We start from the raw sequence: 17,682 nt of genomic DNA, 5'->3' as shown, positions 1-17,682 counted from the left end.
CTGTGCTCTGCCCACTACGGGTATCGAAACCCGGATTCTAGCGTTGTAAATCCGCAGACATACCGCTGTGCCACTGGAGGGGGGCTTCATTAGAAATATTACAGTATCGAGAAACTGACTGCTACATGTATTACATATTTGGATTCAATGGAAGTATAAAAGTATTCTGACGTAGTTAGAATAACTAGAAGTTACATTTATGTTGATTACGCAGATAATTTTGAGTAAATCTATAATAATTTCACTGACTGATAACACTCTAAAACCATGATGAATTGTGAAGAGATTTGTATTCAATTCTCCCTCCCGCGTCCCCCAAAAAAGAATTTTAAAAATTGGCAAATAGCAAATTTGGTAAAAACTATCTCAACTTTTATTTAAACCTGCTACAACATTTTCCTTGAAGAATTTATGTATTTATTTTTCTTGTGAAAAAAAAAACAGTCTGAGGGCCTAGTCTATTCCAGAAGTCGGAAGTGCTCTGGGTATAAGAAGGACCAAACACTCAGACCTAGGAAGTAATTAATTTAAATTGAAGATAGTCGATAAACTTTTGGACTTTACTAGTTTTAAAAGAGATGTCCTCGCATATATATGGTAACTTGAAGAATTTGTAAATTTGTTTGAATTTCGTTAAAAATCTAACAGGCAGTAACTAAAAAAAGAATGTGGAATGTTTTCTACTATTTAACTACGAGAGGTATTTGTGGAATAGTTCAGGCTCTTGATTTACTTTTATTGTTTATTTTACTTACCTGATTTAGGTCAATGGAAAAAGTGATAAAAGCAGATTCAGAGCTTGGTTGGACTGTAAGTGATGTTTATTGTTGGATTTGGCGAATGTTAATGGTTTGAAACGTTTTCTGGTTATTCCACTTCTTATAACATTGGACAGGGGCAATCTAAAGAAGAATAAACTTTTTTCTTTATAGGGCCGTGTAATTTGTTACTCGCGGTAACAGATACAAACACGATGTGATGTTTTAAATAATATGAAGTTACTTTCACTAAGCCTGATTTCATATTACCAAGAGATAGATTGTTGTTTCAACAATTATATATATATATATATATATGAGTTAGTATTGGTGTGATAAATTATATAAGCTATTATAATGCATACAGAGGCGTGGCATTTAGTCATTTTCTTGATACATTACACGTATGACAAGCACTTTCATTTTGTTGCGTTTCCTAATGTTTATTATTAATTTTCTTGATACATTACACCTAAGACAAGCACTTTCATTTTGTTGCGTTTGTGTTTCCTAATGTTTATTATTAATTTTCTTGATACATTATACTTAAGACAAGCACTTTCATTTTGTTGCGTTTGTGTTTCCTAATGTTTATTATTAATTTTTCTTGATACATTACACTTAAGACAAGCACTTTCATTTTGTTGCGTTTTCTAATGATTTTGTTCCTTTTCTCTAAAGCATAGCCGATAGTCTTTCTAAATGCCTGAAAAATAAGCTGGGCAGATGTACGCAGGACGTCCGAGATGTCTTTGAAGGATACATTTTCATTTACAAACAAGAACTCCGTTGTGAAGAGAAAGCAAAGTAACATCTACCTGATGTAGGATTCGATGTCGAAACCAACAGCTTTTACACCACGCAGTCAACTGACATTATATTAGCACTTTTATAAGAGCATGAAGTTATTTAGTTCCTAACGTAACATGATGATAAAACTACATAACACTTATTGTAATATTGTATAACTGTTAATTCAGTTGGCTTCTTCATTAACAAGTATTTTATATAGAATATATATATATATATGTATATGCAACATTGTAAACTTTAGTTTTAGCAAAATAAATACGATTTCACAAAACGTTCTCAGTATTTGAGTGTTGTAATATCGCTTAGAATCAGTTTTTATGTACTTCGATGAAACAGCAGTAAGTTTGAGGCATTACAACGCTCAAATCTGGAGTTCGATTCCCGTGGCTGTTCCATCTTCTAAACTTAACTAAAACTATTAATAACTAAATTAAAAATAATAATCTTAAAGCCAGCCCTTATGGGTTTTAATATTATAATAATGAATGTCTTGATTATACTGCTTCTCAGAGAATATCATGTTTGGTAATGTTTATGTATTACATATATAATTAATGTTAAACATATATAATTCCAGAGCAAGCAACATAATTTTAGAGCTATGTGTCTTAAAACAATTGAGAATATATCCGTAAATGTATCAGATATAGGAAACGTAACTTAATTTTAAAGTAAAATATTACTGTTCAATGTAATTTGAATGTTGTTGCTTTTTATTTTGAAAGTGTTACATCTTTCTGCTTAAACAGTTACGCAGCAATATATATAATGAAGTTAGAAACATGGGCCCATGTAAAGACAATCTTGGTAATAAAAACAATCAGAGCCTTCTTTTTTTAGGGTGAAGGTATCGCTTAGTGCTTAGTGTGCCCAGATATAAAGCTTAGAATTCATGATTCGCATCCCATTATCGCAAAACCGTACTCTACACTTTGAATGTGTGGGTGCCATATAAGAGTTATAGTCAAATCCCATTATTTGGTCGGCAAGAGTTGGTGATAAGGCTGTTTATTAACTGCCTTTCCTCAAGTCTATCACTTAAAAGTTATGGATGGTTATGTACAGATAGCCATTCTGTGCCTTTAAGTGAAAAGTTACCAGAAGGAATAAGTCACTCAAGTTTATAACTTTGAAAGCCTTCATAGAAAGGAAATAATTATTCCCTCAACTACATAAATCTGACAAGTTATGCATATACAAAGTTTTGTACATTATATTAAATGGAGTTTGGATCTTCACGACGTCGTTACAGTCCATGCTGCTACGTCCGGTCATGCTGTATATAATGGCTGTGTATCTTGATAATAGTTCTGCAGCATAGTTTCTATTGCAAAAGGCTCCGTCGTAAGACTGTCATGTTTAAAGTGTACTCCCTCATCTCTGTAAGCTTTGCATGAGCCCTCTAGTGTACGATCAGGATGATTCCCAGCACTCGTTTCAACAGTACAATCAAACAGAAATCCATATTAATAGGCATTGCACCCAGTAACTTGACTGGTGTATCTTCGCGTAGAATATCATGAATATCCATTTTGTTCTCCAGCTGCTTGAGGTATGTGACACTTCAACAAATATGTCGTGCAAAAAACTTGTGTACATGCAACTTGTGTCACTTTTCCAGAGGAAGATCCCTTTTGAATATGCAGTATACTGTTTCCTAAGATATGTGGATGGCTTTTGCCACTGATCTTTTTCTTCAAGGATTTTTACCTGTTACAAGACACCACACTTTGCTACCATGGTTGGGATATGACTTGTTGCAGTCTTTTCCTGAATGTTCCTGGTTCCACTAACTGATCCATATCCCTTTCTTTTCCAATGCCATAAAGTGCAAAGAATATCCTCGTCTTGGAAATTCTAAATCCATGATCTGAATATATCTTTATAATCTGAGTTTATGAATATTTTGCATCGGAAAGAGCTATTACTTACCCTTACCCACAGTAATCAAACACCAATGTAATGTAAAACAACGTCAAATGTAGTTCTCTTACAACTTTATATCAGCTGTGGTTGTCACATGCAGATGTATTAAAGAAATAAAGACAACATTTAATAGTGTACAATATATATCTAAAAGTAGACTTTCCCCATTCTCAAAATACAATAAAAGTAGTTTTACTTGATAATTGTACTGTATAATGATCAAATAAAATACTAGGAACTGGTTTTGGGCCTGTCTCTCCAACTTTTTCCAGAAATATCCCAATCCCCTCAACTCTGCCTCTGTTGACCTTCTCTAGTTGTTCCTACGCCTACCACGGTTTCTTCTACCCTGAGGGTTCCGTGTTTGGGACTGCCTGGTAACATTGGTTTGGGATTTCCTAAGTGTGTGCCCAGTCCAACCCCACTTTCTTTATTTGATCTGTACATATTTTTTCCTGTTCAGTTCTTTCCTACAAACCCTAATTTCTTATGGTGTTTGTGGTTTAGATATATATATATCAAAGAAAAACTAAGTTATTGAATGAAAAAACTTTCGTGAGTAATATACATACAAAAAAGAGAGGCCAATAATACAACTTTAGTAATACTGGCCAGGTTAAATGGAAAATAGGAAGCTTTGTTTAGATTTCTTCTAGCACAGGAGCTTCTTGGCCTGGTTGAGGTTCTTTCAGGACTTGTTCAATTTTTTTTATAGTTGGCAACTTTATTGTGCTACTCTGAAATCATGCCAGTAGTGTCTTCCTCAATGCTGGGCCTTCATTCATCGTTCCTCTTAGTTCTGACACTGCTCTTCCTTCTTTTACTTCTACCAGGGAAATTCCACAGGAACTTTGGTGAAATCACCAGTAGAAGTTGAGTACAGCTGATGAAATGTATAATGATAGTTGTGTCTCAGATGGTTCCAGTCAAAGCAATTAAGGTTAATGGTGCATTTTTCTTGGTGCCCAGTTAAGATAGCGTCATTTCTTCTTTAAAGCATCAGAAAAATTCTCTCGAAATATAGTTCCTTTGGTACATCTATATGCATTCCAGGATACTGCCTTTGTGATATTTAATCTCTTCCATTCCCTTTTACAGGGCTATACACAGTTCTTAAGTTGTTTTTTTTGGGGGGGGGGCTTGTTTTGCGGTACTAAAACTGGTTACTTGAATAGTAATTGGCTGGAATATGGAAGTTACCAGCTCAGGTATACTTGTTTGACTGACAGATCAATCTATCAGCATTGGATCCATCATAAGCCATGAAGGTTTTGAGATAATCATCTCGTGGCTTTTCTTTTCAGAAGGCAACAAGAAATCTTCTATCCTGGCAGGGAAGTAGGGCTGGCTTAACTAGCTAATCAAGATTACAAGTAAGGCAGCTAATAAAAAAATTATAGCAAAAGTCATGCTTGGAAACATTCAGACGGTTTGACCTTTCATAAATCAGAAGTTCAGGAAGTGATATAGGGTTAAGAGTATACTGATTGGTCACTACCAGAACCCTTATAAGAAAAATCTTCGAGGAGCTTAAATAAAGATTAGGTCCCATTTCGTTAGACACAGTATATATATAGATATTAGCATTTTTTTCTAGGACCAATGTTCATACTAGTCAAACAATTTTCATAATGAATCACCAGACGACTTCTAATATCTTCAATCTATGCATAACTTCGGGCAAGTTTGTATTCATTGTCTGGTTACCATAGTAAACTACCTGTAGGCATGAATCACATGGCTGTAAGCAACATTCCAAGCACTTGAACAACACCTCATGCACATATAGGCTAAATTGCTGGGTCAGAAATCCTAGGATTCAGAGAGAAGGCAACAAGTCAACAACACCCACTCCCACAATGGTTTTGTCCAGTTCTTAGAATTAAACGTTTGGGCTGACTGTCACTTTTATAATATACCCACAGCTAAAAATGTGGAATGTTCAGTGGCATCATATATCAAACTTTGTAACTTTCAATCCACAGCTTGGCATGCTCACCATTAAGCAGTAAACTCCTACAGAAAAAGTAATAATAAAATATTCAGTAACACCCAAAGTGTTGTAATTTTTTTAAGTATAAAAATTAAAACTATTCTCAATCAAACTAATAATAAACTATACATAAAAATGTTGTGTTTCTTTCTCTGAAACATGACGATAACTGTGATTCCGCTTTATTCAAACAAAGTAACAAAATCTATGGTTACTTCAGTTATCCACGCCTGTAAATATTCCTTCACCACCACCGATGTAAATACTAGGAAAACAACGTTTTTAATTTGGTATGGTATTGATAAGATAAGAGCTTTCATATTATTCAGTGGGAACAAAGCACACTGTTACAAGTATTTCATTTTAGGACTAAACTATACATATTCCTTACGACTGTTAAACAAACTAAATGTGAACATCTCAATAGTCAAGTAAAATTCTTTATTTGTATTTAAAACTCTACTCTGTATATTTGCACTTATGCGCATAATACAACATATCTGAACAGGTACGTATGAGTTGCATAATGCATATGTACTGCCATATAAATATATTGCTATTAAATCCCTTATGAATAGTACTAACTGACTCAATTAACTGATTAAATACTTGTGTCTTTAAATTCAAAGTCAAAAACCTATAACAAAATGGAAGTATGCTCTATTTTAGGATATTTTTATCCCTCTTTTTGAGCAAAAATCTTAAAACAAGATAGCCCTTGTACACTGTTAGACAGTTTCCAGTTATCATACAAAACATTATGGTAATTAAGCCAGCCAACTTTGGGTTATACAAGCGAAACGTGGATAAAAAGGTGGAAATGTGCCCTATTTCAGGGTCTTTGTTATTCCCCTTTTTTGTAAAAATCATAAAATAAGTAGCACATGTACATCCTTGGGCAGTTTGCACTTACCATCCAAATAATTAAGGTAACTGAGACAGCTAATTCTGGATGGTGGATGCTAACACGTACACACACACACATAATGAATTATTTTTATAGTAAGATCTATATACCTACATTTTGCAACAGACCAACAATGATGCAGCTATGTTGCTGTTTACAAAAGTCCTGCCATCTATGAGTTATAAACACAACACATTAGGTACTACACAAAAATAATGCAATCACAGGCAAAACGTTAGGACTGCTACAGACCTACAAGATTTGAAGGTGTGATCATGCATGTTAACACAACTCAAAGCTGCACCTACCAACGAGTAAGCGTTTTGGGGCAACTTCCTATCACATACTTGCTTGAAAAACAAGGCTTAGAATCATTTTAATCTCTCGTTGCATCAGTATGTTTAGCATTTATTTACAGTCACACAAACACAATTGTTCAATATTCTAAGTTTTAGTCTGCTAATCATACTTGTAATATCGTCGACACCATAGAAAATCCACGTCACACCACTAGGTAACTTTGAAAGTAAAGATGATTACATTCAATCATAGCCAGCCAGCATTCCAAACACAAATGTTGTAACTGTTAAAAATTAGTGGAAAACGCAAAATGTCCTCTAGAGATTTTGGCCTAAATACCTATTCAACCTTTACAAGTGAAGAATACAGTGGCTATAAATGACTTTCGGAAAGTTAAAACTATGACTAACAGGATTAGTATTGGTGGATTTAATTATAATGAGCAGGTTCTATTAAGTAAGAGATTTCACCCTTCAGCTTTTGCAGATGAGGAACTAGGGAAGGAAAAGATAATAAAAGGGACAGATAAGGATGGGAATGAAAATATAAGCAAATTATTGTTCAAGTCGATCTGTTAGTATAGCACATGGATGGAAGGGTCTTTGGGGTGAACAGAGAGGAAAAAATGAGATCGTGCTATTAAGGTGCAGGAGTGGAGGATATAACCGATAGAGCAACTGATATACTAAATGGTGGTAATAGTGATACAGTCTTTGAAATGTACATAAGGACTAATGATGTAGTAAAAGGGGGAGCTAATAGTTAAGTAAAAGACGCTGATAAAGGTATTCAAAGGAAAGGGTCATAATAGTTTAACTCTCTCAGGGATAGTGCCAAGACTTAATTGCAAGAATGAAATTATAAGTAGGTCACTAGGACAGGAGGCTAGGATTAGGTAAATATGTAAAGACGAGAAATTTGGCTGGTTGGATTTGTGGGATCAATTCATTGAGAAAAGGGAGATTTTTGGAATGAATGGTTTACATTTAAATTGGGTAGGAGCTGGCTTTTTTGCAAGAGTTATTAATTTTACTGTGAGGGCAACTATAAACTAGAACTAGACAGTGGTGAGTGCCAGAAAACTAAACAAAAAATTAAATGTAGAGAAACGTATAGTGTAGGAACACTGTAAAAAACTAGTTTTACTGTCAGGCTAAATGTTATCACTTAGAAGTATAAGGATGAAGTATATCACAAACAGTATATAGTTCTCTTCTTTTTGTCGAAAGTCCACTTCAGCCTATTCAATTACTTTAGAATTTCAGTTCACAAGCCAAACTATATTTCTCTATTACTATAACACTAGTATTCTGTGTATAATTCACTTACGATTGTGGCGCGAGTTACCCCAGTCGTATACTACTCTTCCAGTAATCATTGTCTGTACATTTTGTCAAAGTGCACTCAGGCTGATTTGATTACTTTAGAATCACGCTTTGATGGAATAAATTATTATTCTTATCTCCTTTTCTACTGTTAGTCTTACCCTAACATATTAAACGTTAGGCCTATGTTAATCGTTACGCCTATCACTTCTACAGCATTAACTTCACGCCGAACTTTTCCTTGGCCGTGACTTTATTCTCTTCTGCTATTGGTTGTCTGCTGTTTCCGCTCGTCTCACACTATTTATAATTTTATCTCTTAATCGTCTGCCTGCCTTCTAAAAATCTCGACGTCAATGTATTGCACGCGACATTCGATAGTCTCAACATCAATGAATTATAAATACAACTTCCAATAATCGTCTCCTTTTAACTCTATTATAAAAAACTAAACAATCATCAAATATTAACTCAAAAAATAAATAAATTGATAATATCTACACTAAACAGTCTTTTATATCATGACAAGGTTTAATTACTTTTGCTTCACTAACCATATCAGTAATTATTCCACGAATAAGCTAAGTATTTGTTTTATGTTTTGATGTTATCACCAATTTATTAATCATGATAGATGATGACAAAACACTAGTCTGACTTCATATAACAACATGGGAAAACTAACTATGCATTCAAAAGCACCACGAATTTCTCTTCAACATACATATATGCAGTTCACTTTTCTGGTTACTGACAGATAGATATTGGATGATGTTACTGTAGAATTGCAGCTTGCTCATGTCACACGTGAAGTTCACTTACCCTTCTTGAACTAGTTACATCTGTACATCCTACATCATCATTCTGTGAGAACATCATTGTTGATGATATGGTGATTCATCCTCCACTCACATATATCTTATTATCATTTTCCAAAGTGAATCAAGTATTGAATGTCAAAGCAATAGCTTCATCTGGATAGTCTGATACACATCGACGTCCTGGCTGCACTGATGTCTCCTATAAATTAAACCTCTAGTATATGAGTTATTACAGACATATACTATGTGATACTCAGTTTATAGTTAAATGAATACCCACCATAACTCTGGGTACAAGAAGGCTGCTGTACCTACTTGAATTGCTAGATAAACTAAATTCATGTTCAAATAATTTAATTTGGCCAAAGCAATCAAATTCATAGCTTGCTGTATGCCCTCCTGCATCTACTGTAGCATAGTCTTGAACAGAATCTGTTTGTCTTAAACCTACATCCAGTTTCCTGCCACATTACAGTTTTAACAGGAGCTTTGTCCCTCCTGCTCTGGAAATCAGACATCATAAGAAAGGTCACTCTTACTACAATGGTAGCACAATCATAGCAACTGTTGTTCCATATGAAGTCAAAGTTTCTACAGTACAACAAGCCTTTTATTGGCATCTGAAATAATACCAACCCTTTAATTTGTTTCAGAACTGAACGAGCTACAATAACAATTGTAGTTGGCTTATATTTCTGATCCAACATCTTGTTCAAGGTGATTAACACATAAACAGCCTTCAGAGAGATTCATGACACCTATTAGTGTCTCAAGGAGCTGTTTTGTAGCTCATCTTTGAACATGTAGTGTTCATCTTCTCATATTTCTTAGATGACATACAAGGATACATCTTCCCATGTACCTATTGCATATAATCTAGATATATGATAATGTTCTCATGATATCCAGTTATAAACTATCGTGATGGTAATACACTGTCAAATGGTTAGGAATTTACTGTTAACTAATTGTATAGGTACTGATGCTAAACATGTTTCCCATAGGACTATGGCTGGTCTTTGAGTCGATCGACTTATAAAGAGCATTGATCTACAGTACTTATTTCCTGTATTGGCGTCTGTAATTATGCTGCACCACAGTCACATACTTGGTTTCAGCAAGCCAAACAACGCATTGAGTCTTTTTTTTTGCACAGTTGCCATTTTACGGGGTAACACTACTCACACTGAAACAACAATAACAACAACAAAAAATCATCACAATAACAACTATTTGAGCTGGTCTACAAGATGCTGAATATTGCATGATTTTATTTCCTTAGTTATTTAATTATTAAATTTTAAAATTGGAACAATAATTTTGGGCCACCCTGTATGTTTTATACACCTACCTATAATTATTTAAAGTTTGTTAGTTATATTACCTAATATAAGAAAGATTTAATAATAATGAATAAACCAAAACACATTAGTTGTTTGATATATTATTTACATCAACGTACGAAAAATATTCCAAACAAATTATGCTTCTTCACCAGTCTTAGATATTCTAGTGATTTAATGCTAGAAAGTGACGAGGTATTCCATATAAATGTATATATATATATATAATTGATTTTCTGTATATTTTATTTGTCACAATTATATATATTGCAGCATAATTACAGACACCAATACAGGAAATAAGTACTGTGGTGCAGCATAATTACAGACACCAATACAGGAAATAAGTACTGTAGTGCAGCATAATTATAGACACCAATACAGGAAATAAGTATTTGGGTATGTTAAGGATATTGTGTATCTCACACCTATATCAAACATCATGGAGCTAAAAATCAAGATACTTACGATATTGTAACTGTGAACATGTTGCAGCGAACATGGACAGAAATGGAATATTGGTTAGACGTGCTGAGAGCCACTAATGGTGCATACGTAGAAGTCTATTGGCATATCAATAAAAACTGTTTGATTTGGGCTACAAGATGTTGAAAACTGCATGGTTGTATTTCCATATTTTAATGATAAAGATAAAGATTTTAAAGATAAAACCATAGTTTAAAGAACAATAAAACAAGTAATTCAAAAATTTAAATTTTCCTTAATCGAGATTAAAGTAGATGAAATTCTAATTACCGTGATCTATCTACTTTTGTGATCTAAAATGATTTTAATCTATCATAGATCAGCCTGAAATCATAAACATGTGTTATTTTCTCTACAAGCTGTACAAAGAGGTAGCTTATATTCTATCTATTCAATAAACTTCTCCTTCCAGTACTTTCTTACATACAAATTGAAAAATATTAATACATACTTCGTAACCGAAACCTTTTTATTTTCTCTAAGAAAAAAAAAACATTTTTCTCCTCAATTTCTCATTTTGATTTTTCGTTTTTCGTTTTTGAACTAATAAAATTATAATAATGATAAAAACTCCTAATAGATCAGCGGTAATCTTGAAGGCTTATAACAATTAAGTTTGAAATTCACACCCTGCGGTGGAGACAATGCAGAAAACTCATTGCGCGGTCGTGCACATAAACAAACAATTAAATCTAGTAACAAGTATTCTTAACAACTATCGAATAGTGTCACCAAGTGTATTCTACCTCCTTTGTCTGGTGAATTATAACCGTAGCTAATATATCTTATAACACACAATGCACCATGATAATTACAGTATAATTTATTGACTGGATCCCCATTAGATGTATAGCTTGATGACTAGCAATGGCTAGTGTCTTAAAAGATATATTATGACAAAACAGCACCAAATGAGAGTTGGACTCTGGTGCAACTCGGTTCTTGGTAAAGTGGTTCATATCTCCTCTGTCAACAACTCAACAGACCCCGATGAACACGTCAACAAGCTGAAGCTCTGTCACTGATGAGCTTCTTGAAAAGAGGTTACACCAAAAACCAGAGGGAGGTTATCAGGTTACCTCTGATAACACGAGCTTTACAACGTCTAAGTAGAAGCTATGAAGAGCTATTTGCTGGAAGTACGTAGATGAAGGTTTGTGAGGAGTCAGATGAGGAAATGCTATTAGAGGTTTGACTGCTTTGATAGCCATTAAAAAGCCTCTAAAAAACGTTAGAGTTTGGACTAATTTGGAAACGGGTTTGATTCGTAGCTCTGAACTATTTCTAAGCTTTTAAGAGTTACTGAATGTTTTATCTTAATATTATTTCTGAACAAGATAGTTTGTTACATTTGAATTTTGTGTTAACTACATTGATCTGTGGCACCACTGGAGGTTTGACTAACATAATACTTTTTGCAATGTCCCATAGAAGTTTGGTTCATCGGACATTAATAGTGCTTTGAACAATGCATTCTTTTTGACGTATAGGATTATAAGTATTCACCATTCTTACTGTTACTTCTAGATTAGCAAACTTTTTATCAGAACAGATAGAGTGACATTTATCCCTACATTGCTAACTGAACTTCTAACCTATCACACATAATGAGCTCTCTTAGAGCTTTCAATTCCGAACTTTTTCAATAAAAAGCCATGATTTTAACCACCAGCTAGCCTGTTTTTTGATCAGTGAACCAGCCTATGACACCAACAACTAAGATAAATACGTGCTCCCTTTTTCTGACTTAGTATATGCCCCTCTAACATATACTGAATCAAAATTTCGGATATATATATATATATATATATGCACATGTAACTTCATTTAATTCCATCGCTAGTGGCAACATCATTGCCAGATTCAACATACTAAATGAACAGAGGGTCTGGTCTTATTGTAAGAAAGAAGAAGACTCTACTCTAAAGTAACCATAACAACAAGTCACCTCAGGGAAGAGCTAAAACCTAACAATAAGGACATGACAAAGGCTAAAGGAATCATTATTTGGATATCTTTGGTAGTCACATTCTCTCAGCTATTTTGGAGTATTTTACTGAAGTAAAAAAATAAAAACATCAATGTAGTAGTTTATAAAACTTATAAAACTATGGGTGACACTAAAATATGATGTAATGAATAAATTAGTTTGATTCGGTACTTTGTCACTTATGTAAAATTTTAAAAATCTACTTTCGAGTTCAACTGTGCAGTACTCTGATTTTACACCTGACTTACTGTTTTGGGGTGAAACAAGTTACAAAGGAAATAAATTCGTAATTATAAGTTTATTATGAATTTTTGGCTAATTTATAATAATTATTTACTGAAGGCTGATGCCATGATTAGTATCTTAACAGAGTGTTTAATTATCGATTTTTCATAAGTATTTATAAAGTTTAAATTTTGTTATCAGCTTTGAAAAATATTAATAAGTAATTGGTGTTGACTGGGAACCTTATGGTACAGAGCATCATGGGATACTCAAGACAAATAATTTGTTTTTAGTAATAAGTACTGAAAATAGAATAAAAATATAAAAATATATGAATATAAAATAAACATGAAATGCATATAAGGCAAATGAAAAAGTCAGCTGGCCTTTAAAACAAAGTCAATCTGGACTGTGTCAGCATTGCCAATAACAACGTCCAGTGTCAAAGGGAAACCACGAATTGCACTACTGAATAATAAAGTAAAAGCTTAAAAGTAAACCATGAGCAATTGTTATAATTAGGGATCACTTCCCTTGAGAGAAAAGCAATGTATAATACAAATATAATAATGTGGAGCCTATTGAGAACAATTTCTTCCCCCCATGTTCCATATAAACTAACTAGCTATCCATTAACATTAAGATTGATCTGGAAAAGCTTACTTAGACATTAGTCTTCCAACATTCACGAAAAACTGGCATGAAGGTTTACTTAAGAGAAAGCTAATAATTTATATATGGAATAGTCAAAGTAGTGACGTCATCAGTGAGGCTTGTGTGATTGTGTTGTCAGGAAGAACTTTCATCGGATACCGACATGACTAGTATTCCGAAAAACTGGATGGGTAAAAATAAGAGAGAGAAAATTGGACAATTGTTTCTAAATATACGTGAGATCTGGGTAAGATCTGATGTTAAACAATTTCAGGGCCTTCAGATGGTTTTGTAAGATAGTATAAATGGTACAGTTAATGTATCACTTACTATATAATCTAGATTAATTCTGTAGAAAAAATTACGTGGGCAACAACACAAGATCCTGGTTAACCATCAATGCTATTCCTTCATGAACGGCCCGGCATGGCCAGGTGGTTAGGGCGATCGACTCACAATCTGAGGGTCGCGGGTTCGAATCCCCGTTACACCAAACATACTCGCCCTTTCAGCCGAGGGGGCGTTATAATGTGACGGTCAATCCCACTATTCGTTAGTAAAAGAGTAGCCCAAGAGTTGGCGGCGGTGGGTGGTGATGACTAGCTGCTTTCCCTCTAGTCTTACAGTACTAAATTAGGGACGGCTAGCGCAGAGAGCCCTCGTGTAACTTTGCGCGAAATTCTGAAACAAACAAACAAATAATCCTTCATGAACATATCCATCACATACTCAGTCCTTCTGAGTAAATTGCGAAGTCAGTAAATAGTTCTAACATTAATTTCATTAAATGTCTTTTTAAATAATCTATTAAAATTATCATATATAATATATGGTGATCACTATAGCTGTAGTATGTTTTAAAATCCATTTTTTTTCTTCTATAAGTTGATTTTTCAATATTTCTATGTTATACTGGATTTCTTACATAGTCTGATTCATTTAAATAAAGATTTTGCGATCTTTTCGTTAGCTGTTTAACAGTCATGAATTATGTAACCATTTTACATTTTGATCACCCTTCCTGAGTATGTACGTGTAGATTACGAAACCAATGGTGATTCGAAGATGTTTAGAATTTGATCATCACAGGCGCCATTTAATTTTAACTTCATTGAGTATTATTTGTAGACCAAGTTCTGTAACTCAGTTTGCAATTGAAAGAGAAACAAATGTTAATTAAAAAGAAGTTAAAGTAGAGCACTAGCGCCATCTGACTAGGCCACTTTATTTCAGCCATTTGACAACCACCGAATTGTTGTTTGACGTATTTTATCTAAAGAAGTTACGTAATGCATCTTATTAAGTAAAAAAACAAGCAACTTAGTATTATTGGCTATTTTCAAATGATTTTTAAAGAATTAAATATGAAATTTGATTACATATATATTATTTCTAAAATACCGAATTATCATGGAAATTCTTATAATAATGATAAAATACAAAAAAGCTGAGTTTCACTAGATCGATTTATGTTATTTATATTTACAGTTTTGGTTGCGAATGACTCCTTAAGAATACTAAGATAATCTTATTTTTGTTGGCGTTAATATTAATTTTGACAAACTGAATTAGCTATTGTCGATTTTGTTAATCTATCATACCAGCAGCAACTGAAACCAACAATAAGAAGTATCTTCTTCCACGTGACGTTTTTATCTTACGTTAGAAAAATCTTCCAAAGACCATTACATTTTAAATTACTATTTCTAAATTTAATAAATTTCTTATGTTGCAGCTGTTGGTTTAAACATTAACAAAAGCCATCTAGAATTAATATAATCATTAAATCTATCATTACAATAATATTGTAACCTTTAATTTCATCCATACTAACTTCCCTGAACTTCTAGGGGCTATGGAAGGCATACTCACGCCACTCACGAATCGTAATAACATAATAAATCCATGTGATAAGATGGGATCAAATATCACCATGTAACTAAATACAAGATATAGAATAACATTACAACCTATATCAGAAGATATATATAATACAACAGATAAATGATCATCAAGATACGCAAAGCTATTCAAACTTCATACCAACACACATACCTAAAGATATTCAATAAATGAACCAAATTCACACATCGATCCTCAAGGCAAGAAGTATTCTAGGACTATAGAAACACCTAAAAGCACTGTAATAAACTTAAGTAAACTACCATTAACAGAATCTGAACCAAGTGTACTGAGTAAAGAACTAAATTTCGACTTAACACAATAAAACACCGTCCATAGAAAAGCTTATAGCCACAGAAGTCACAACTTACAGACTACCAAGAGAACAAAAGAATAATTCAGAAAGCTACGAATTGTAAACCTCACCATCCGAACATAAAAACTGTCGTCAGAAATTTAAAGAAAACAATATAATAGTTTTACCAGCAGTCATATGTAATGTCACCGTGATCACGGACAAAATGGAGTACATCGTCCAGTCCCAAACTCTAGTTTAAAATGGCCACTAGATGAATATCTAGACTAACTTGTGCGCTAAAACTGAAATAAAGTTAACCAACTTAACAAGAAAGAGCAAAAAGAAGTTGGAACAGAAACAGATGAACAGCTAACAGTACACCACAGTACCACCCCACACGTCTATGTTCTACTAAATATTTACAAGTAAGACTATCCTCTCTCGTAGTTCTCTGCAACTATTTGTTAAATACCCATATCACTATTAACAGGTAAAGATTTCACATGTTAAGAACTAGATGCAATATGTAGAGATTATAAAAGCAATCGTGATAACTTCGCAAGACACAATGATCAGCTTCAATGTCTCCAGCCTATTCACCAACATACCAGCTCTTGACACTCTACAAATACTCCGCCAACAACTTTAAAATTATAGAACTCCCAAGGAACACTCTCAACTGACAATCCCCACGATAGCAGAATTCGCAGTATTTTAAACTCCTTGGTCACTATGACACAACACTTTTATACCACAGGCGCTTATAGAAAATCCACAGTTGAGGTTAGTACCTCAACTATAAATCAAACTACCGTTAAAGTGTAAAAACAGCAATAGACTGCCTAGTTTCAAGAATCTATATATCTATACATATATAAGAGGCTAATGTCCGTCTGTCCTCAAAATTCATCTCACAGTTTAAGTTCGATTTGGATGAAACTTCGGAACGATTTTTCAACATCATAAAGGGAAGTTCTTAACAAAGTTTCATTACAGTTGGATCTCTTATTTTGTGCATGTGTCCACATTTTTGTAAGAAATAACTCATTAACAGCTAAAATTAAAAAATAATAGGACATTATTTTATAAAAAATTATTTCCTAAATCGCTTCATTAATGGAGAAATGGTACTTCTTTTCTTTTTAATAATGTACATTAATTTTGTACATTTATTATTATCAACGAAATTATTATTATTATTTTACTAAAACATCTAAAATAGTGGTAAAGTGAGTTTAATGCAGAATTTCAAAATAAGTCTTCCTAGTGAAGAATCATTGTGACTTTTTGTACTGGAGAATCCAAACGTACGCTATCAATTGAATTGTTCTCTGACCGAAGGAATCGCAAGTCCTTCGTACTGAGTTTATTGCATACAAATTGGCAGAACTTTTGTAGTAACTACATCTTTGTAAGTTACATAAGTATTTTTTTTTACTTCAGTATGAGTGTAAAGTGATCAAAAACATCGAAAATTACGATGTCAAAAATTGCCAAACGAAAAAGTGACTTATCACGGAGAAAGTCTGAAACTTTGAGAAAGAAAATGAAACTTCAAGATGCAAGTTACAGCAAGAAAGAGATAGGATTGTTCACCAAGATTATGAGGCAAGATCCAGTGAGAACAATTTCATTACAGAGAAACACACCGTTCAGCTCGCCAAAATTCTGACCGAAGAAGACATGAACAAATTATTCCTTGGACTTTCTAGCAGCTATAAGAACTTAAAAGAATGTTTCAAGTTTTGCAGGTTTAAACTATGATCCAGGAACCTTTGAATCCAAAACAGGAGTCGCTAAAATATGTCTCTCCTACCAGTACTGTTCAGCCCTACTGTTTCATGGGGAATCTTCAACAATGTGTTGCATGAATGACAAAGTGAAGCTCAGTGATTTGCAAGTTGATCCTGATTTTCTAGTTGATTTATTAATGGTGGATTC

General features: G+C 33.6%; 1 protein-coding gene across 1 annotated transcript in view; it reads left to right on the top strand.

Moving 5' to 3' along the window:
• Positions 1-1,758, top strand: part of LOC106458797 — a 15,120-nt gene extending 13,362 nt beyond the window's left edge. Inside the window, exon 5 of the mRNA XM_013918345.2 lies at positions 1,440-1,758. Within this exon, the coding sequence (XP_013773799.2) occupies positions 1,440-1,569 (130 nt within the window). The 3' untranslated portion in view covers positions 1,570-1,758. The remainder of the gene's footprint in view (positions 1-1,439) is intronic.
• Positions 1,759-17,682: the final 15,924 nt, after the last annotated feature.

This window comes from Limulus polyphemus, unplaced genomic scaffold (genome assembly GCF_000517525.1).
Source record: "Limulus polyphemus unplaced genomic scaffold, Limulus_polyphemus-2.1.2 Scaffold517, whole genome shotgun sequence".
NCBI lineage: Eukaryota > Metazoa > Arthropoda > Merostomata > Xiphosura > Limulidae > Limulus > Limulus polyphemus.
Note: the sequence above shows the minus strand (reverse complement) of the source record. Positions and strands in the feature narration are given on the sequence as shown.